This window comes from Hermetia illucens, chromosome 5 (genome assembly GCF_905115235.1).
Source record: "Hermetia illucens chromosome 5, iHerIll2.2.curated.20191125, whole genome shotgun sequence".
Taxonomy (NCBI): domain Eukaryota; kingdom Metazoa; phylum Arthropoda; class Insecta; order Diptera; family Stratiomyidae; genus Hermetia; species Hermetia illucens.
This window is the reverse complement of record NC_051853.1, coordinates 85,211,705-85,234,286: the sequence shown is the minus strand read 5'-3', so window position 1 is coordinate 85,234,286 and position 22,582 is coordinate 85,211,705. Positions and strand designations below refer to the sequence as shown.

The following is a 22,582-nucleotide window of genomic DNA, read 5'->3' as shown; positions in this document are numbered from 1 at the left end:
GAAGACCAGGAGAATTGCTCCATCTGCTGCAGCTGTTTTGGCACAATCTGTGGCGACCACTACAGCAGGTTCGCGTAGGCAGCGGATGAAGTGGGCTGAAGAAATGAACCTCTTCATTATCCGCTCCTGCTACGGAAGTCGGTTGGCACACAGCATAAATCAGGTCATGAGTCGGCTGGAGGAATTTCCACCCTTTCTCCCTGTGGGGATTACCTACCTTATCCCACCCCTAAGAAGAACAAGGTGCAGGACTCCGCAGACGCAAGACCAATTACTTGCTTACCAACCCTCTACAAATTTATCACGTTCATTATTAGTGGAAGGGTTAATGCGAACCTCGAGACCAACAACATTCTGTCCGAGGAGCAGATAGGCTGCGAGTTCGGTCAATGGGTTGCAAAGAGCAACTCATTATCGACTCGATAGTTGTAGGACAACCAACTAGAGGCCAAAGAAACCTCTTTAGTTGCTATATCGATTATGCCAAGACTTTCGATAGCGAACTGTCACACTTGATGTACTCAGATGATATCAAGCTGTATGCTCGTATAGACGACCATCTTAGAAGCCTGCTGTGAATAATGGACATGTTCAGCCGTGTTATTCGGATGGAGTTTGGATTAAACAAGTGTCGAATCCAAGCCATCCGCAAAGGTCATCACAAGCCGCAAAGAAAACTGGGGAATCCCGGAAGAATGCGTGGCAGGATATATAGAAGTTTTCTATACCGATGACTTACAAAAGAACAGGATTCTGGTTCAGAAGTCTACCTCTCGAATAAAAACGAAAAGTGAGATTTTGCTTTTGGACAATATGCAACGATCTTTCAGGCTGAATTGTATGCAATTCTAACGGCGACAATATGGGTGATTGATGAGCGGGTGAAAGGTATGCACAGACATTCTGCAGCGATAAGCAAGCGTTGAGCGTTGAGCAGTCCTTTGATCACTTCAAAAATTGTTCAGGAATACAGAAACCAATTAAACTCTATTTATAGATTCAATACGGTGGAAGCACTCTGGGCACCTGGTCATTATGGTGAAGAGAGAAATTAAATTTTAGATGGCGTTTCACAGGAGGGCAGCAATTCGAGTTCAATAGTAGATGGTTTTCTACCTTCCTGCATAATATATTTTTGCAATGGTCGAGGGTCGATCGCGGCAATTTATCAACGCATTTTCAAAGAACATTACCGCTTTTCCCTTCTGCGGGGATAGAACTCAAAATCAAACGTTACTGTTATTATATGAAAGAAGGCCATAACCCCTTAAAGATGGATATCCGCACAACTCTCTAACGGGATTAGAGAGGAGGAACTTGCTGCTCCTTCTGCATATCCTCCAGGGTCGAGGTTGTTTCGACGTCGGAATTTTTAACGCCGCACTTCTCGACGTCGCTTAGGAATTTTCCGTTCATTACTTTTATTCAAATTGTAATTTTTTTTCTGCTTTTTAGAAGCGTATTGTTGGAGCAATATTGTAACGTAATGTTGAAATTTCTTTTTTGGGTGCCGACGATGATGAGCGAATTTTCACTTCACCCACTTCATCCACCCTAACTAATTTTCTTTACATCAAAACAACAAAAGGTATCTTTTCTCGGAGTTGTATGGTTCGGATGAAGGAGCATAAAACCTGGGAAACACCAGCAGTTCCACCAAAAATGCTATTTCTTCCTCCACTTGCGAACGCTAGGAGATATCTTTCGAGTCCACCGTGTCTAAAAATAGGACAAATTTTATTAACTGGTCCTCTATGCTGGGGTTTAGGTAGTGCTGACAACTCTAGACGGAACATTACAGATACAGAGCCAAGAAAGGAGCGTTTGACGGAGCCGGTAATGAAACGGACGATCACATAACGCCTTTTCTCATGGAAATACCAAGCAGCTAGCCGATACTCTCCCCCAAATATAAGGCTGATATTACAGCGTTAAAAGATATGTGTTGCAAGGAACTAGAGAAGATCTGCATATATTATAGCGGCCATCCAATAAACCATGTATTCGGAGAAGGTTTCCCAGTCAGCAAAGAACTGGAACTTGCTGTTATCGGCATAAGCGAACAGCTAGGGACTTTGCGTTTAGAAGGTGAATTTCAAAATATTAGCACACTTCATAGTCAGACAAAGACACCTGCTACAAAGCAGTAGAACCAACCCTCCAAGTCTATCCCAGGTATAATATCACAACCATACTTAGAGATTTTACCATCAAGTAGGCCTGGAGTCCGCATAAAGGTGATACGTCGGCTGCATGAGATTACCAATGGCAACGGACTGCGAAGTATTCAACTAGAACTGTCGCACGAAGTAGTGGTTACAACTACCTGAGGTATGTGAAAAGCGGTCCACAAAATAAAAAACATGGCCCTCTCCAGAGGAGGCCAATTTCAATCAAATAGATCACATGCGGAATATGATTGGTTCTTGCAATGTGCGCACGCTCCTCGACAACGGTGTCGACAATTCCCAGAACGCTCGTTTTCTCTAGCTCAAGCGGGAATTCCAACGATATAACGTGGAAATTCTGGGCTTTAGCAAAATAAGATGATGGGACTCTGCAAAGTACTCTTCTTCCTGTTGCGGCAATATGCTGATGAACTCTATTAGGTCGTAGCACACGCAAAACCGGTGACGGTTTTTTCCAGACGGCTACCGCAAGGCACCCTGGAAGCTAGTTTTCTACAGACTACTGACTGCAAGATTTCGGTCCAGGTAGAAGCATCACAATTATACAATGTTATGCACCAACAGAGACTTCCGGTATAGTAGAGAATGCTTTGTACGAGTAATTCCTCTCAGTTCACGAGATACTTGACTAGAGCTATGACAACACCTTGTTCGGACATGTGATGGAGAAACACGGTCTTGGTCCTCATCATTGATGGCACATTGTTCGAGCACAGCGCATGCAGTAAGATCAGTTGGGTGTCAACCGGCCGACACCGTATTGGCCACTAAATCGACTACTTTACGATCATCAATAGATTTGGTCGCTTACTTTCGCTTCTGTGTTTCGTTCGACAATTCTTCCATAGTTACCGAGCCAGTTTCCGCTCTGGATCTTCCTGCATTGACCATATCAACTCCGTTGGATCATTCTGCAACCGCCCAGGGAGTTTAGATCTTCGCTTTATATATGGAGCTCTCGATAGCGTAAACAGGGAGTATATCTGGCGCGCTCTACGCAGGATGGACATTCCGAAGAAACTAATAGCAATTATCAAAACGACAGGGTATGTTGAACTTCAAAGTGGAGTCGACCAGGGATGCATCTTCTCGCCGATATTATTTCTTCTTGTTTTCGGTAACGTTCTTCAGGCTGCTTTGGCAGAAGGACGTGGAACAATTCAATGGACGATGACATCTTTCCTCAAACACTTCGACCACACTGATGACATCTTTTTGCTCTCTGAATTTGGAAATAGAGGCAAGTAAAGTCGGACTGAAGGCAAACACCAATAAAATCAAGGTTCTCAGCCTGACGGCCATCGCACACTCTCCATCTGCATTAGTAGGAAAAGCATTGAAGGCGTCGATCAATTTGCATATCCACGAAGTGTTCTGCCGACGAGGGCACCGAACTGGATGCTGCCCGATGCATAAACAGCGCTAGATTTGTTTTCGCTACCTTACCTAAAATGTGAAAGTGCAGGTATATCAACACGCAAATCAAGTTGAGACTTTTCTGTACTAGTGTTCTTTCTGTATTGCTATATGGGAGTAGAACATGGAAAATGAACTCCGCTGTTACTCAAACGCTCCAAACCTCCGTCGTATCATCTGAGTACCCTGGCGACTGGTTAAGCAATGAATGTAAGCTAACAATGGAACGGAAGAATGCTGCACACCTGGTAATCCAGCAAAAACGCCGACGCTAGCAAAAGTTTATCAAGAACTCCGTTGAGTAGAGAAGCGAATAATTGTTGTTCAGGCTGCAGTAAAAAAAACCGTCTGCACGCGCATCCGGTGCATGCAAAAAATATTTGCATAGCCAAGGTGAATATTTTCCGCATGCACGCATATTTAGCATGTAAGCAATTTGTAATTTTTCTCATAGCAAGTAAGCATTTTTGTACACTTTTGATATTAGCGAGTAAGCACTTTTGTACCTATTTAAGCGAGAACAATTAATAAAGAATTTAGTGTATTTTCAAGTCCCGAAGAACTAAGCCTTTTATTCTTCTCCAGTGAGGCTGCTGGAGACTTCGAAGATTTGGAAATATACTCTACTGGACTGAACTTGATTCGGTGTTTCACCCAATTAAGAAAAGACAGACTCATTCGGTGTTTCACCCAATGAACATACAGACAGACTTGAAAACGAACTTTACTTGGTTTTGACTTGAGCAGGTGTTTCACTTGATCAAGAAGAGAGACTCACCCGGTGTATCACCGAGTGGACCTATCAGGATTGAGACATTTTTTGGTGACCCCGACGTGATCGGCCGATCACAACATTAAAAGGACACGAGGCTAGTTAATAACTTTGTGGAATTATCTTAGCCAACCATGGAGGCGATACTTGAGAAAGTTAATAATCTTACTCAACAACAAGATGTGACGGGCCAGGAGATTCAGCGTCTTTTGAGTAACTACCGGAAAGATTCGGTAGCTCGTAAGACAAGGGAATATCTCACGACGAGATTGGAACAATTGGAAAATCTCTGGACAGCCTTTTCGGAGAGAAATGAAGAGCTTGAAGAGTTAGCGCATTATCTTCCAGCTCATCCATATTTCGAGAAACAATATTTCTCTTCAATGCAGCGCGAGTACACCAAGTACAGGGAGGACATTGCGGAACGCCTTCAGGGTTTGGAAGGCACGTCCAAGTTGAATATCGATTTGGGTAAATCAGCCACGGGTGCTTTAGATACAAAGGCCGCCACGGCAGCAAACAATGCTCAGAACGAGCTTCCCAGCGATGTCGTGGTACTAATAAGGCAACAGCAATCAAGGATACGGGCTGTGGAAAACATTATTAGCGGCATCGACACAGTTGAACAGGCACAACCCAAATCATACTACGAATTGAAGACAGCTACTTTATCAAAGTACTGGGAAGAGTTGCGTCAAGGCCATCAGAATATATGGCAATATTCCAGCGATCCAAATGAGTTAGGTTACAACGAGGAGAATTTTCTCAACCTCGAAGAGCGAATTCAAGACACTTTAATATTTCTCGCTGAATGCCGTTCAAAGCTAGAGCCTAGCATAGCTACCGCTACAAGGGCCTTTCCAAGCATCAACTTGCCACACGTGACAATTCCTGCCTTTGACGGCGATTATGCACAATGGCAATCCTTCCACGACTTATTCCGCCAGATGATCCACGAGCAGCAATTGGGAAATGCTCAGAAAATGTGGTATTTGAAGACCAATCTAAAGGGTGAAGCAGAGCGACTTATACGTCATCTGCCCATCACTGACGAAAATTATGACATTGCATGGACAACGCTAACAAACCGCTACAGCAATCAACGATTGAGGGTAGCCACGCTATTGGATAGGCTCACACAACAGCCGATGATTACTTCGGATTCCCCCAGTGCTTTGAAAAAACTTCATGACATTACGAAGGAATGTCTAGCAGGACTCAAGAACTTTAATATCAATATAGCTAGTTGGGATCCCATTTTATTACATATTTTACTGAAAAAGTTAGACAAGGTTACGCACGCCTTATACGAACAAACTTTGACTTCACCACGAGAACTGCAGCCGGTTGATGCATTTCTCGCGTTTTTGGAAAGACGCTTTCAGTCTTTAGAGGCCTTGTGTAGCGACAAGAGGAGTACGACTCAAAGCAAACCTACAAACCGAACCTCGGCTTTAATATCCACCAAGGACAGTCAATCTTTACAGTGCAAAAACTGCAAGGGAAGCCATCGAATCTACACATGTGAAGCCTTTAAACAATTGTCCATCTGGGATCGAGTAGCCAAAATCAAGCAGCTGAGGCTATGTTTGAACTGCCTACGGGAAGGACATCGAAGTGCACAATGCAGCGCAGGAAGTTGTCTTAAATGTGGAAAGAAGCACAACACTCTACTACATATGGACGCCAACAATCAAGACAAAACAACGCCCTCTATCACCGCAATTCAAACAACAGCCAACGCCACCAAGCAAGGTCAAGTATCAAGTATTGTAAAGGACAAGGGTTCTACAAATGTCAACCATTCTATTGCATTATCAACGGGAATATCAGCATCAGAGGGACCTTTTGTTCTATTAGCTACTGCACTCATCAAGGTGACAAACCAAAAGGGCAAGTCGATAGAAATGAGAGCTCTGCTGGATAGTGGCTCCCAAATAAACATAATTACAGAAACGGCTGTGAGAAAGCTGGGACTACAACCAACTAGTTACCATATACACATTCGTGGTCTGGGCGGAGCGTCGCAACAATCGCAACAGAAGGTAACATTGTCATTGCAATCAAGAATCACTACGTTTGCACGGAAGATAGACGCTATAGTTTTACCACATATAACATCCTCTCAACCATCGCAAGGTCTGAATTCAAGGAATTGGGCCATACCCGGCAACATTCAGCTTGCCGATCCTCATTTTGACCGGGAAGGGCGTATTGATCTACTTCTCGGAGCTGACATCTATTACGAACTATTAGCTACAGGGCAAATGCGGCTATCAAGGAACCTGCCACTGCTGCAAAACACGGTCTTTGGTTGGATAATTGCTGGAAGGGTTGCAACATCCTATCAGAAAGAGGTTACATGCGGCATCCTCAACACCGATGATTCCAAACTCAGCGAGCAGATAGAGCGTTTTTGGAAACTGGAGGAACCAGAATCTACAGAGAACCTTGCGATGACAACACAAGAAATAAAGTGTGAAAATCATTTTGCTCAAACCATGAAACGAACGAACAATGGACGTTTCATTGTGAAACTGCCTTTCAAGGTGGATCCAGCAAAACTCGGCAAATCTAGGGGCAATGCGGAGAGGCGACTTTTCAAATTAGAATGGAGATTAGCACGAAACCCAGAACTACGCAAACAGTACAATGAATTTATGGACGAATACAAGCAACTGGGGCATATGACAGAAATAGATGAAGGAAGTATTCCGAGTCTTCATTATTTTCTTCCCCATCATAGCGTTCTGAAGCCAGAGAGCACCACCACTAAACTTAGAGTAGTTTTTGACGCCTCTTCGGAAACCTCTTCTGGATACAGTTTGAACGATGTACTTGCTACAGGCCCTACCATCCAATCCGAATTATTTACCATTCTTGTACGATTTCGGCTGCCTTGCTTTGTTTTTACTGCTGACATCGAAAAGATGTATCGACAAGTCCAGGTGTCGGAGGAAGACAAGAGATTTCAACTAATTCTATGGCGAAATGAGCCTAATGAACCTATAAGATGTTATCAGCTGAACACGGTCACATATGGTACTTCCTCTGCACCATATCTAGCCACCAAATGCCTACAAGAATTGTCATCACAGACAACGCACAAATACCCATCCGGTTCGACTGCATTAAGACGGGATTTTTATATGGACGATGTGATGTCAGGTGCAAACACCTTGACAGAAGCTATTGAGACGCAACATCAACTTCGCACAATCTTGCAATCAGCCGGCTTTAAGCTTCGAAAGTGGTGTGCAAACAACAAGAATCTTTTAAACAACATTCCTGTTGAAGATCAGGCACTCCAACTGGACATAACCCAAGAAGGGGAGGAAAACGTGAAGACACTCGGATTAGTTTGGACTCCTAAGACAGATGAATTTCAAATTAGATGCCCATACACGGAATCTAAGAAAGTAACAAAGAGATCAGCGCTATCCGATATCGCTCATCTGTTCGATCCGCTAGGATTGATGGCACCAGTTACAGTTACTGCTAAAATCTTCCTTCAAAGGCTGTGGAGTCTCAAAATGGGTTGGGATGAAGAAATTCCTTTAGAACTACAGGCGGAATGGTCAAGATATTATAATGACTTGCAGGGGCTGAATCAAATTAAGGTACCTCGTCACATATTTGGAGGGAAGGTACCTGAAAAAATACAGTTACATGTCTTTTCGGACGCTTCGGAAAAGGCGTATGGTGCAGCGGTATATTTACGAGCTATTCAGTCAGATGGGGTTCGCACAGTTCGTCTTTTATGTGCAAAGTCGAAGGTGGCACCATTAAAACGAGTGACCCTACCAAGATTGGAATTGTGTGCAGCAAGGCTAGCAGCTGAACTCGTTCATCGGCTTAAACGGGACATAGAAATTCCAGACTATAATTGCTTTTACTGGACCGACTCCGAAATTGTCCTAAATTGGATCAATGCAGAAGCATCGTCATTTTATACGTTCGTGGCTAATCGAGTCGCTGCTATACAACAAAAATCCTCACCCAAACAATGGAGGCACATACATTCGAAGGAGAATCCAGCAGATTTGGTATCGAGAGGTGTCGCTCCAGGAAAACTGCAGAATTATGCCCTCTGGTTCTATGGGCCTATATTTCTTCATGGGACTGAAGAGTGCTGGCCGGAAAGGTTTCATAGTGTAGATACCACCTTGGAGAAAAAACGTTCAAAAATGGTATTGGCCATGGTGAAGGACTCAATCTCCCTTATCAATCAAATCGACCATCAAAACTCTTTTCAACGACTGCAACGCATAATGGCACATGTGCTACGGTTCGTTAGGAATGCACGAACAACGAACCACAAGGAACGAGGAAAATCGCTCTTAACTGCAAGCGAAATGGAGGAAGCCTTGCGAGTAATAGTAAAGGAAGCTCAATTGGATGTGTATCGAGAATCTATGCAGCAACTAACATGTAACAAGCAATTAAACAACAGCGATCCATTGAGCAGTCTGCATCCATTCTTAGACGAATTCGGACTTTTGAGAGTCGGCGGTCGGCTTGAAGCTTCAAATTTAACTTATGATACCAAACACCCGATCGTTCTTCCTTACGGCCATTACGTAACTCGATTGATTTTAAATGATCTGCATCATAAGCATCTTCACGCCGGACCACAAGCCTTATTGGCAATAGCGAGACAACGATTTTGGCCTATCAAGGGCAAAGCAGCCATCAGATCTATCGTGCAGAGCTGTATGAAATGCGCAAGGGCGAAACCAAAACTCATGACGCAGCTCATGGGAAACCTGCCCGCCCATCGAGTACAACCAGCCAGACCATTCATGAATACTGGTATCGACTTCGCCGGCCCTCTATGGATTCACTTTAAGGGGAGAGGCAATCGTCCGCAAAAGGCGTACCTTGCTGTTTTTTGTTGCTTTGCAACAAAGGCGGTGCACCTGGAACTAGTGACGAATCTAACGACAGAAGCCTTCATCAATGCGCTGAAACGTTTCATTGGGCGTAGAGGACATTGTCGAAATCTATATTGCGACAATGCAACTAACTTTGTGGGCGCCAAAAATCAACTAGGAGAATTAAACGAAAGCATATACGGGGAACAATCCCAAGAACAACTGATCAATTTTTGCACACCCAAGGGTATTGATTTTCATTTTATTCCACCAAGATCGCCTCATTTCGGTGGCCTGTGGGAGGCGGCAGTAAAATCTGCCAAACACTTTTTAATCAGAAACACGTCCCCAGCAAAACTTACGTATGAAGAAATGGCAACTTTAATAATCGAAGTCGAGGCTATTTTGAATTCAAGGCCACTGACACCTCTATCATCCGAGGCCAGAGACCTAACGGCATTAACTCCAGGCCATTTCTTAATTGGGGAACCACTAACGAACCCAGTTGATGTACACGCCCAAGCAGTAAAGGCAAATTTACCGCAAAGATGGAAGGAAATCAACGACATAAAGAATAGATTCTGGCAAAGATGGTCAAGCGAATATTTGTCGGAACTGCAACAGCGTCAAAAATGGAAACAGAGCTGCGAAAACGTAAAACCTGGAATGCTGGTGGCTATCAAAGAAGACAATATTCCCGTTCTGCAGTGGAGATTGGGGCGAATCATAAAGGGGATAAAAGGTCGAGATGGTCTAATAAGAATAGCAGAGATCAAAACATCGTCAGGAGTCCTACAGAGAGCAATTCATAACTTAGCACCGTTACCGGTAGAACCGAACGACACCGAAGACTCCTCGCAGGAAAAACCCCCAGCTCCATCAAAGGAACGGATTATAGATACCTGCACGCAAAACTCAGAAGCAACTCGATGTTCAAGAGCGAAGAAGAAGAGAATTTCGCATTCCCCTGTAAACCTGCTACTGTGAACGATTGATCCAGAATAACGGTTGACCTAACGCTCAACGGAGGGGAGGATGTTCAGGCTGCAGTAAAAAAAACCGTCTGCACGCGCATCCGGTGCATGCAAAAAATATTTGCATAGCCAAGGTGAATATTTTCCGCATGCACGCATATTTAGCATGTAAGCAATTTGTAATTTTTCTCATAGCAAGTAAGCATTTTTGTACACTTTTGATATTAGCGAGTAAGCACTTTTGTACCTATTTAAGCGAGAACAATTAATAAAGAATTTAGTGTATTTTCAAGTCCCGAAGAACTAAGCCTTTTATTCTTCTCCAGTGAGGCTGCTGGAGACTTCGAAGATTTGGAAATATACTCTACTGGACTGAACTTGATTCGGTGTTTCACCCAATTAAGAAAAGACAGACTCATTCGGTGTTTCACCCAATGAACATACAGACAGACTTGAAAACGAACTTTACTTGGTTTTGACTTGAGCAGGTGTTTCACTTGATCAAGAAGAGAGACTCACCCGGTGTATCACCGAGTGGACCTATCAGGATTAAGACAATTGTAAATGCTATTACTACTGAGAATGAATGACTGGCAACGAAGCAGCAGCTGGCCCTGGCTCCTGTATTTCAAGCAACTGTTGATGCCTACAATCGGCGCCCTGGATTTTGAATAGGCGCATCACCATGACTTTGTTTTCAGAATTTTCAGTTGGATAGTTAAGTTGAGTGAAAATGAATCTAGTTTCTCTAAGTTTGAGTTAAATTCCTCCCTGTTCTACTTCATTAGCGAGGTAACTGATAAGAGCTGTTTCATAAAGTCCTAAATAAGACTTTTCACCACATGACTATATTCGGAACGAGAAAATTACCTTTAGTTGTATGGGGAGTCCTTAAATTCCACATAGTTTCAAGCAATTCTCCTTATGGGCAATGATTCGCAATCTGAATACTGAACTTTGTTCAAAAAAGTATGCCTAATTTAAAAAAGTGCTGCAAAATGGCCAATTCCCTCCTTCAGGTCTTCCTGTCGAGGTAGATTCTCCAATTGTAGATCGTCCGAAGATCCATGGCACTTAAGGCAGTTCGGTAAATCTAGAATATACAGCGCTAGTGGTCTCGTTCAAGAGGGGATACTGTAAAGTTTTGTCCCGACACGGTTCAGTCGCCATCATGCGGTGGAATAGTGAGGAGCGTGCCTTTGCCGTTGAGGTTTACTTTTCAAGCGGATGTTCGTTTATTGCAACACAGTGTGCATTTCGGAATCGCTTTAATTTAGCCCCGTTGGCTCCCGTCCCAGACGGCAAATCAATTGTTACATGGCTCACTACATTCAGACAAACTGCAAGTGCGACAAAAGGAAGAACTGGAGTCCCTCGGCCCGTTAGATCACCTGAGAACATTGAAGCAGTGAGAGCGTCAATGTTGCGATCGCCACGGCGTTCTGCGCGCAAACACACATCTGCCCTTGGACTATCCGATCGTTCTGTGAGAAGAATTCTTCGTGATGATCTTCATTTTCATCCCTATAAGATGGCGATAGTGCAGGAACTTTCAGAACGTGACTTCAATTCTCGGATGAATGCGTGTGAGCTTCTTCTTGATGTCGTTCCCGAGGGTGCTATTGTTTTTTTTAGCGATGAAGCCCATTTTCATTTGTGTGGGCCGGTTAACAAACAAAACATGCGCTACTGGGCTGACACCAACCCTCGAGAATTGCATCAAAAGCCTTTGCATTCACCCAAAGTCACAGTGTGGTGTGCAATTTCCTCAGCTGGAATTATTGGTCCCTGGTTTTTTGAGAAAAATGAGGTTACAGTGACAGTGAATTCGGACCGGTATGTAAACATGCTACAGAATTTTTTTTTTCCACGGCTAGAAAATTTGGATTTTGGGGACACTTGGTTCCAACAAGACGGTGCAACAGCACACACTTCAAGAGCATCGATGGCTGTTTTGAGGGAACACTTTCCAGAGCGCCTTATCTCAATTAGAGGCGATTTGGAATGGCCGGCACGCTCTCCCGAGTCATGACAAACGCCAGAAATCGGTTTACGCAATGTATGGGGGACGTCCTCTAACAGATTTGATCTTCAAAACAATGTAAATAAAAACATTATAAAAAATAAATAAATCTTTTCCGATGCATACAATAGTTTTTATTGAGTTTTGAAAAAAAGAAGTTATGCTGCCGCACCCTGTATATTCATATTCTATTATTTTGCACCACTTGTCAAGCTCCATCATGAACCCCACCTAACTTATTCAAAAATAAAATATGAAAATATCTTTATCTACACAATTAATATATATTAGCAAAAAACCAATTAAAATTCCAATCCCACCCTTATCCGATCTAAAATTATTATACAATTCAAACGAATAATTCCACAACATTTTCAAACCCCAGAGCTCAACCAGTGAAAGGTGGTAAGTAGCTCAATTTCGGCTATACGAGGTTATCACCCGGAGATATCTTTAATGAGTTTTGTCACATTTTCATATGCACTCACTCCATTATCTGTGACTATGAATCCTTTGCTTTTCCAAATAACCGAGCCATTGATTCCGCAGTCTATTCAGTATTCCATTCAATTATTCGTTATTTAGTTATCTGATGGATTTCAGCTCTAATATGAAATGCTCTACGTTTTTCGGAAATTACGATGGAAAGCGTCATGGCAGTTTTTCGTTGAATGAGGAGAAAAAATAGTTACCAGAATATGGTGGAATAAATTGCTCTGATTGCCGCTGGGACGTTGAAAATTGTTCAAATAATCTGAAGAATAACAACCAATTTGTTTGCTGTTCAATGGTGTCCAGTGGAATTGGTTAATAGCAGATAACGTGTTTTATGGTTAGATTTGAACTAACCTTTGATAATTGCTCCGGATTCGGATTATTGTATTTGACGTGCGGTTAAATTTGGAATAAATGGTTTGGATATCCGTAAATTGGACATGAGAGCAACCCCACGATTGGCCTTGGGTTAGAATATCTGAAATGTCAATTTTGAATATTTTGTAGTTCGAGCTTTCCTTCTAGAAATGAAACTTATGATCAAAGTTCGGTGATTTTTTGAAACTAGGTCAAGGTTTCTATCAAGTTTCTACAAGAACCTAAATAAAAGGCATGAAAATATTGTAAACAGCTCCCTATATGTGGGTACATTCGAGGAACATTCTGGCTCTGGATTTCGGCCCATTAAAATTACTCAGTATCATCCCCTTCTTATCCGAACAGCCGAGTTTTTTAAATATATAGAAATATCTGACCACATTCTGCGGAGTTTTTTATCATAGCATAGTTTGTTGTCAACGAAGTCCTGTGGGATTTTCCCCAATCATTTCGAAAGCCTCGGAGCCGTTCCTCTGTTGATGTTGTCTTTTTGTCCCCTGGGGCCCAGGAGGCTAATAGACAAAACAGGACCTGGTATTACCCACGAAGTACACCAACAGGGCTGATGACAGACACTTAGCCTATGTTGCCAGAAACACACTATCGGCTAGAGCCAAAAATTGCCAAAGACAAACTTATTAAGTCTGATACTTTTTTTAATTAGCCATTTACAAACACATAAGTGTCAAAGCCTGCCCGAACAGACTGGCCTCGTATGGCAAGCTGAACAGGTATTAGCCATTAATGAATGTTTAGTTGTTATTGAGTTGACGACACTTAAGTTGAAAAAATTAATTCACGCGGTGATGAATGTTAATGTTTTTTAGTCGTTATCGTAGTTGATGATGATAACCAGGATGCATTATAAGTTTTAGTATAACAAAAGATGGGGTCCGGCAAAAATAGGATACAATTGTCGAATCGAGGGTGGTTGATCCGGAAAACCAAGATTGAATATTCCCATGAGTGAACTAAAAGGTTGTTTGCATCCTCCATCCGAATGCCTCCCAGCCCAGACCAGTAGCAACTTGGCGCACAAACACATAGTGGCTGCTCGGTAGTTTAAAGGTAGCTGACACCGTGTGGATTAGGTACTTCTCCGAGACTCTATTAACTATTGCGAACTATTGAAGCGCCGAGGGGTAATGATAGATCAATGCAAGAAACAAGAACGGAGATGGCAGGAAGTGGCGTGTCGCGAAGAAACTGAGACTATATGTATTATAATCTGGCTCTAGCTTCCTTAAAGAAATATAAAAGGTCGTCAATCATACAAGCGTTTCTCTAATCATAAAGGTTTGTTGAAGGTTAAACTTAACCGGGCCTAGTCTTTACATTCGAAGATTATGTGTTTGTTAGTTTCTTTAACCATGCAAGTGTGTGATTGGTTTGAAGATGATTCAGTAATTTTTCATCGGAAGCTGTACGCGTATGCGTAGAGTTCGTTTCAATTACGGGTAAACCAGTATGACTATTAGAGAAAAATCGTCCTTTGATACAGGCTATTATCAGTCATTCTCCCACTCTCTATAGGAGTGTCCCTGAATTGTCTTCAGAACATCTACAGAAGAGGGTTCGACTAAATTTGTAGGACCAGAACTCAGAGCCTTACGGACCTCTCCTTGCACAACTTCATTTAATGGGTTTAAAAGGGGGTCAGAAACGAGGACATGCATTTTGCCCCCTAGGTGATGCGATATTGTAATTTATTTGAGTAATTGACAAGTATAGGGTGAGTCGGTAATGACAGCAACCTTCTCCTTGATTTCCTGCACCACCACACAGGCGGACTCACCACGCATGAATGCAGCATCAGACGCCAGGACAACAAAAACCCCTTGCTTTGAGACCCCACCGCAGCCGCCACTTGGGCTCTGTCACAAGTGCCCCCGAATCATACGTCAGGATAACTTAAATCTTATTAGAGGTTGAGGGAATAATATTGGGAATAACAGTGTGAAACAAGCTCCGGAACGACTTATAGATCGAGGAGAGACCATTTTCAGCATCCGGGTTCTGAACCACCAAATTATAGGTTTTGGGATTTCTTTCCTTTAATTTAAGAAGTTCTTTCGCTGCCAGGAGGGATCTTCTGAAACGAAGAGTTGACTAAAGAAAAAAGCTGGTGCAATGGGGTCGCTTTGGTCAACCCCAAGCGTCTTATCAGGATACAAATAGATATTGAATTGAGCTTCCTTTCAAAATATTTTGGCGTACGTAGCGGCATACTCTATAATGGGCTTTACCATAGATCTATAGAGATTGATAGCCTTACCGAGTGTGAGATCCCAAGGAAACCCAGTTGAGAAATTCATAAACCTGCCTGCCTGCCTTTTCGGTTTTAGGAATAATGAAGTTCAAGTGGTCTCTGACCGAACACGTCTCCGTTATTTCCGTTATCTAAAAAGGTGATGGATTTGACATTGAACTGGCCAAGGGTAAAATAATTAATTTTAATGAGCAAGGGTGTTACCCTGCTTCTGTTGAAGGATATTGACAGGGGATCTGGTTATGTTGATTGATAGGCTTTGCATTTGCAAGTCGACAACCAATCGTCTCCAGTAGCCAAATGAGGAAATTGCTATACAGGGATGCTATACAGGGATATTGTATGCATTCCCCAAGGATGCATTTTAAGTCCAATGTTGTTTAATATCTAAACAATATTGAACTTAAAACGCATGCTTGGGGAATGCCATTTGCAACTTTAACGCTGTCCAGCCCTAGTTATAGCCGTCGATTGGACATTATCCTTGACACCAATAAAACATTGATGCAAGCAGCCGAGGCATAACAATTAGCCGCGTGACTTTGTGTTCATCAACGAAATTATTAATACGAACCTTAATCATAGAATTATACAGTTTGGCAAACACATTAATGAAAGCAGTAGGGCGATAACTCATCAAAGTTTCTAGGTCTTTAAGTGTTTTTGTGATGGGTACCACCCGAATAGTAGACCAGTCCTCAGGAGGACTCAACTTGCACCAGATGAGGTTAAGCCCCTGTAGCAGCGCAGAGAATGTTTCCACCGCCAACCAGTGTACATGCTGATAAGTGATATTATCTGTACCAGGGGCGGAGGCATGCTTGTGACTAAGCAAAGCAGCAGTTACCTCTTCTAGAGAGAGGGGCTGAGAAACAGTGGGATATCTAAGAATATCCGGAAGAGAGGGCTGTACTGTCCAGCCAGAAAATCAAGACATTCAAGGTTTTCTTAGGATCCCAACATGGGGACCTGTCGGTATGGTAGTAATTATTAAATGAAGAGTTGAGGACAGGATAATCTCTACATAACAAGCCTGACGTACTGTTAGTTGACAAGATGGGTCATTCTGCGCATATCATTGATGTTGTTATATTCCATAACAGGAACATCGAACGGAAATATGTGGAGAAGAAGGTGAACTATGAGCCACTGGCGTCGAGTGCTTCCCGTAATTCACGCACGTGACTGCGCAGCGAGTCGCAGACCAGTACCGGTTTATTACCTGTAGCGACACAATCCCGGCCACCATCAGGGAACGTGTTCCACTTGAGGTCATCGGGGAAACTGGTGACCGAGAGTTGATGGGGGCAGAGGCGGCGGCATCAACAACACCACGCCGCACTGCAGGCAACAGTTCCAGTACTCGCCGAAGCACTCTTCTCCACCGTCCAGGTTCGGGACGAATTCCAAACAGCGTGTATAGAATTCTCGGATATGGATCCTATACATCTCCAGCAACTCCGGGAATTCTATCTGAAATCAATGATGAGATTGCATCTCGGCTGCTTCAACTATAATCACGGTTAGAAGATTCGCTTTCATCTTATTGGTTTGAGTGACCGAAGAGATCCACCATGAAAAATTCGTCTGGACGTCCGGAGGACTCACTAAGGTAGGACATTGTTAGACTTATTCAGATCAGCACTGGCAACGTCAGCAGACGGGTGAGAAATAAAGTGCAGATGGTTTACCGGAACTATTCCATCCCCAGCAGAAACTTTCTGTCATATGTAGTCGGTTAAGATGGTATGGCTGTCCAGAATGCAACATATGCGAGGAACCAGCGAAGCTTTTTCAGATCTCTCAACGAATCCCAACAGAGCATCCAGACAGTATAGTTTTGGGTGACGGAAGCGAAAGAGTATTGAGGTGGACTTTGGGGGTTACCCGCCCAGCATGCTGAGTGGACCACCGCAGAAGGCACCCGCCATGCCAATACGTCTGGCATGAATTTTGCGGATGTTACCGAAGAGGAAGTTCGACATGAATAGCTCGAAGAACTGGAGGGGCCCAGGTCTGGATCGGGTTCAGAATTTCTGGTATAAGAAATTTACCAGCGTACACAGTCGGTTGGCACGCAGTATAAATGAGGTCATGAGTCGGCCGGAGGAATTTTCATCTTTCCTCACTGCGGGGATTATCTACCTTATCCCTAAGAAGGACACGGTGCAGGACCCCGCAGACATAAGACCGATCACTTGCTTATCAACCCTCTACAAATTCATAACGTCCATTATTAGTGGAAGGGTCAACGCGCACCTCGAGACCAACAACATTCTGTCCGAGGAGTAGAAGGGCTGCCGAGTTGGGTCAAGGGGTTGCAAAGAGCAACTCATTATCGACTCGGTAGTTGTAGGACAAGCAACTAGAGGCCAAAGAAACCTCTTCAGTTGCTATATCGATTATGCCAAGGCTTTTGATAGCGTTCCGCATACCTGGCTAATCGACATCCTACATCTGTATCGCATTGATCCGAAACTAATAAAGTTTTTGGCGACAGTCATGGAAGGGTGGCATACCACCTTATCGGTGCGTACATCTGAGGGTGCTAAAACCTCAGAGAGGGGCATCTTCCAGGGGGATTCATTGAGTCCTCTTTGGTTTTGTATGGCACTGAACCCCCTTTCATGGCTACTGAATGATGCTAGAGAGCATGGTTTTGCAATAAAATATGGCCTACGTGCTAAGTGCGAACTGACACACTTGATGTACCTAGATGACATCAAGCTGTATGCTGGTACTGACAACCATCTTAGAAGTCTGTTGCGAATAATAGACATGTTCAGCCGTGATATTCGGATGGAGTTTGGATTAAACAAGTGTCGAATCCAAGTCATCCGCAAAGGTCAGGATCTGGAAAACGTCCAGCGGCGGATACGGACTACTATGTGCAAATTCCGTATGCATCATCCAAATTCTTCCGTGGAGCGGATGAACCTGCGTCGTGACATCGGAGGTAGGTGCGTGTTTGACGTGGCGGCACAACATCATCGCCAAGTCGACTCGCTACGCGCTTATTTTTCCAGCAAAGAGCAGGCGAGTCCCTTGCATGCGGCAGTCTGCAAGGTAGACTGTGGACTGACTCCACTTAACTTGAAGGATCGATCTTTAAATCCTAAGCGAAGCTAGCTATAGGTATTGTACTTAACTCACTCACGGCCTCCCTTGATGTCCTGGGACGCTCACACAGTGCTCGATGTTGCGGGGAGTTCTCGACGGATTCTCCCATTGACCTACCACCGGCCACAGCCACAGGCGCCCCTGTAGTTTTTAAGTAGGTAGCATCGTCCGGGCCTAAATGCTTGGCACTTAGTGCTAGTATTCGACTAGTATGCGACGTCAAATCATATTTCAAATTCCACTGTCACGGGGTGATATTTGAACCGCGACCTTCTTTACGACAGTCATTTGCTTTAACCACTTCTGCTATCCGGACACTTGGAATAACAATAATTATTAATTAAAATAGTTTTCAAAGCCTACCTAGTTAACTTCACCTACCAATACCAGACTTAAATGTGCCTTTGGTTAGTGCTCTTATGATAAAGGCAACTCAACGGAGCGTTGGGAGGTTAAATAAATATTTTCCGATCTTAGATCGAATGAAAAACGATTGTCTAAGAATTAGAGCCAGTGAAGGAAATGCAGGCTGCTATGGGTCGCCAAATCACCACCAACAATTAGTAAACTCTAGCGTTTTCCTTTTTCAGGTTGAGCTCTACGTTCCGGCTACCGAATGCTGATTAGCAAACCAGCTGCTTTCGCTTTCCAAGCAGGACTTCAATCACCAGTGCGCTCGTATGCGAAATGTCAAATAGCTTAGTGATTAGAGCACAAGTCTGCCGTAACAAAAGGTCACGGTCCAAACCTCACTTGTGTCACGGCGGTATGTACTTTGAGGCTGGATGCCCAACATCAGTCGACTCAGTTCTAAGTGGTTACTTGCGTAAAATCAGGGTGATCTTTCTAGATGAACTCAATGCGGACAACATTGCCTCCAAGTGCACTCTTATAAGAGTAGTTCAAAAGTAAAGTACCCTAATCCATTTCAATGGTAGATGTGAATTGGACTTTTGACTATTATTTTCATAATTATTCATGACTCTTAATAGCTATAATCGTTTTTCTGATCCCTTCGCATATGGGGTATGGTCTAACCTTGCATTAGAATGGCCCATGCCATCTTTGATTCACCCTATGAATCCTTATCGAAAAATTGTAGCAGAAACAATAATCTGATGTAATACTTACCGATTGCAGCTACTACATTAATTTCCTTCTCCGTTACCAAGCTTTCCTGAAATCAGATAAAAAAACAAATCAATTAAAGATTATAACATATGTTCCTATTTAGATTAATGTTACTTATAATAGATCAGTGCCTCAGCAGAAAGGGCTCTTTTTCGCATTACTGGGGCTACAACCCGCACAAAGAAATCCATGGAAAGAATGGTCCTTTCCAAGAAGGAAGGTATTACCATACTCATATAGGAGCACAAACTTAAAAGGAAATGAATAATTGAGAGCATTATCCAGTTATCAATCTACATTGTGTGGAACAGTAACTTATAGGATAAGAAAAAAATTTGATTAAAGTTATTCAAAAATAGAAGCTCCATAAAATTAGCGACTAGATTTTGAAATATTAATATGCTACATATGATTCCTTTTGATTGGTATGCTTCATGTTGACCCATCAGTGGCCGTAAATTCAAGGAAGCCTCTATTTGCGCTTACGGTGTGTCAAATTTTTCTACATTTAAAAGTTGTCACCCAATCGTTTCGTAGATATGATACTTCATCGATTTCGCACCGCCTTCCAGGAGTCCGCCACTCTAGTGTAGTAGTGCTTCGCTATATTCCTTCTGCACCTGTTTGTTAGCACCCAAAAAATTGTTATCACAACTGCTGTAGATTATTCGGCACTTCCCCCCGCGAGAAATGAATCTCCAAACTGAGCTCCTTGAGTTAGTATTGCCAATGGTGCGTTTTCTAGGATCGCGGGATGCTTAATTTCTTCTCCCATCAATGCATGATATATTTTCCCGCCGGCCCTGAGGATACCCTCAGTATCGTTGCAAGGTACAAGTGGCTGCAAAGGGCTAAAAGAAGATATTGGCTTGGATTATCGAAGTTGATCTAGTTCTTCGTCAAATGTATATTGTTGTACCTGTCGTGCGCATTCTCTAGCTCTTGTGTCATGAGGAAGCTGCTGCGTTTAAACGTGGGATTTCTAGAATTATGTATAAACCATAAGCAATATGGGAGCACTCTTTATAATTTCTTCAAACTTGAATGGCGGCTGTAGATATCTGGCTCAGTGTAGTAGTGTTATTGACTTTGGCCACGGGATATTTTAGGGTCTATTCAGTCCGTGTCACCAAAGAAGAGCTGTCAATATTTTTTGTTGAGGATGCTGGGAGTCCTGAGTCCGTATCCACTTGATGACGGACCGCAGGGCAGAGGTATGGCAGAGGTGAGGCAGCATCTGATGAGTTGCCTCTGTCCTGTGTTTAACCCAAAAAGTGCAGTCCGTGGACTATAAGAGAAGTAGTAGCCTTTGCCCTGGACGAGTCCAGATTTTTGATAAAACTGTCAGTAGTTCTGCAGGATTTACCTCCCTCGTAGCGAGGTCGGTCGGATTTTCCTTCGTTGCGACATGGTTCCAATTTTCAACAGAGCTTTCTTGTTGAATCATGCTCACACAGTTTGCAAGGTTAGCCTTCCACCTCGCCTCCGCCTCGCATCCAGGCCAATACGACTGTCGAGTCAATCCAACAATATTCTGGTACTCTGCACTGGTCACTCCATGCGCTTTCATTACTTGGGCCATAAGTTTCACTAATAGAACTGGGCCACATAGTTATAACCGGGGTATGGATTGTGTTTTGATGGGGCTACCTTCGACTTCGATAACTTACTAATGAGGGAGTAATTACTCTGATGTATATAGCCGCTGCATAGGCTTTTGAAAGCGGATTGCAGGACACCGAATTCGTACATTATGAAGGGATGGGAGCTGATTCTGTACAAGGAGCAGTCCTTAATAGTCTCCTCTTCTAAGAGATCATCCCAATCGCATTTTGTCAACCAAAGTTTTTGGGTTGTGGTCTTCCCAAATATTGCATGGTTATAACCAACCGATTGGGTCAAATAATTTGGCAATTTCGGTCAATCTGGCACATTTTGTGTGATTTGATTGCTCTTGGCTGTAGTTCACATTAATCGCGATTGAAAATTCGTTCGGGTGCCATGGAAGACAACAATAATTTGAGCCATTTCTAGTCACTTTTTTTTCCCTAATTATGTTAGGAAAGCAATGCTTGCCTTACTAACAATGCCGCTACACCACTGTTATTGGAAGAATACCCAGAAAGTAAATCGAACATGGAAGAAGTAAGAAGGAGTAAAATTGCGGTTCAGGGGCTCGGGACCCCACTAGTGGCGGCTTTTGGGAATGAACAAGTGACCGCAGTGACAGGTGGGCAACATGCCCACTGTGGCATCTAAGACCATAGAGCCCATAGAATCTCTGTAAATAGTAAGAGTGAAGGAGTCTGTTAATGCAAAAAATGAACATCGCCAAGGATTTGCTTGTTCAGACCACATGGGAATCCGGTATGGAGATTGTCATCATAAGTGAGTCGTACAGAAAGCTTGACGCTGACCTATGGTTGACAAATTCGACTGGCGGTGCGGCAATATGGGCGTGCACTAGCCACACCATACAATAAACCAAAGGTCGGGCTGCTTGTGGCCTTGTATCGGCAAACATTAGCGGTATATTCGAACTGCTACGCCCCGCAAATCCTCAAATTGTCTGGATTTGAAGACTTGCCAGACAATCTTGCTTTCGATGCTAGGGGACGAAATTCAATGGTAACAGCCAGTGATTTTAATGTGTGAGGCATCGAGTAGGGCAGCAAAGAGATTAACGCCGGAGGTGGAGCTCATTAAAAGCTCATTCAATTAGATATAGTTCTGGCTAACGAAGACGATGTTAACACTTATCGGAAAGGGGAGGGGTCCGAATTAATTGTAGACGTTTGTAACCCTGCGCTGATGTGTAATACACGCGCCAAGTGAACGAGGACTTCACATACAATAACCGCCAAACAGTTTCCTTTGAACTATGAACGCAGCCACAGGATAGGAGGCCCACATGTCGAAAGCCAAAATCGAACGTCCCCAA

The 22,582-nt window shown here is 43.3% G+C and overlaps 2 protein-coding genes across 2 annotated transcripts in view; one reads left to right on the top strand and one right to left on the bottom strand.

Annotated features, from left to right (window-relative positions):
- Positions 1–22,582, bottom strand: part of LOC119657480 — a 589,953-nt gene that overhangs the window by 246,879 nt on the left and 320,492 nt on the right. The window contains exon 3 of the mRNA XM_038064400.1: positions 19,642–19,687. The gene's annotated coding sequence lies outside the window, so the exon portion shown is untranslated. The remainder of the gene's footprint in view (positions 1–19,641; positions 19,688–22,582) is intronic.
- On the top strand, positions 4,512–10,238 carry LOC119658148. Its single transcript, XM_038065416.1, has one exon. It carries the CDS (start codon positions 4,512–4,514, stop codon positions 10,236–10,238), a length of 5,727 nt encoding a protein of 1,908 aa, XP_037921344.1.

Excerpts from the sequence above, each read along its gene's own strand:
- LOC119658148 (XM_038065416.1), top strand. The coding sequence starts at position 4,512 with ATGGAGGCGATACTTGAGAAAGTTAATAATCTTACTCAACAACAAGAT.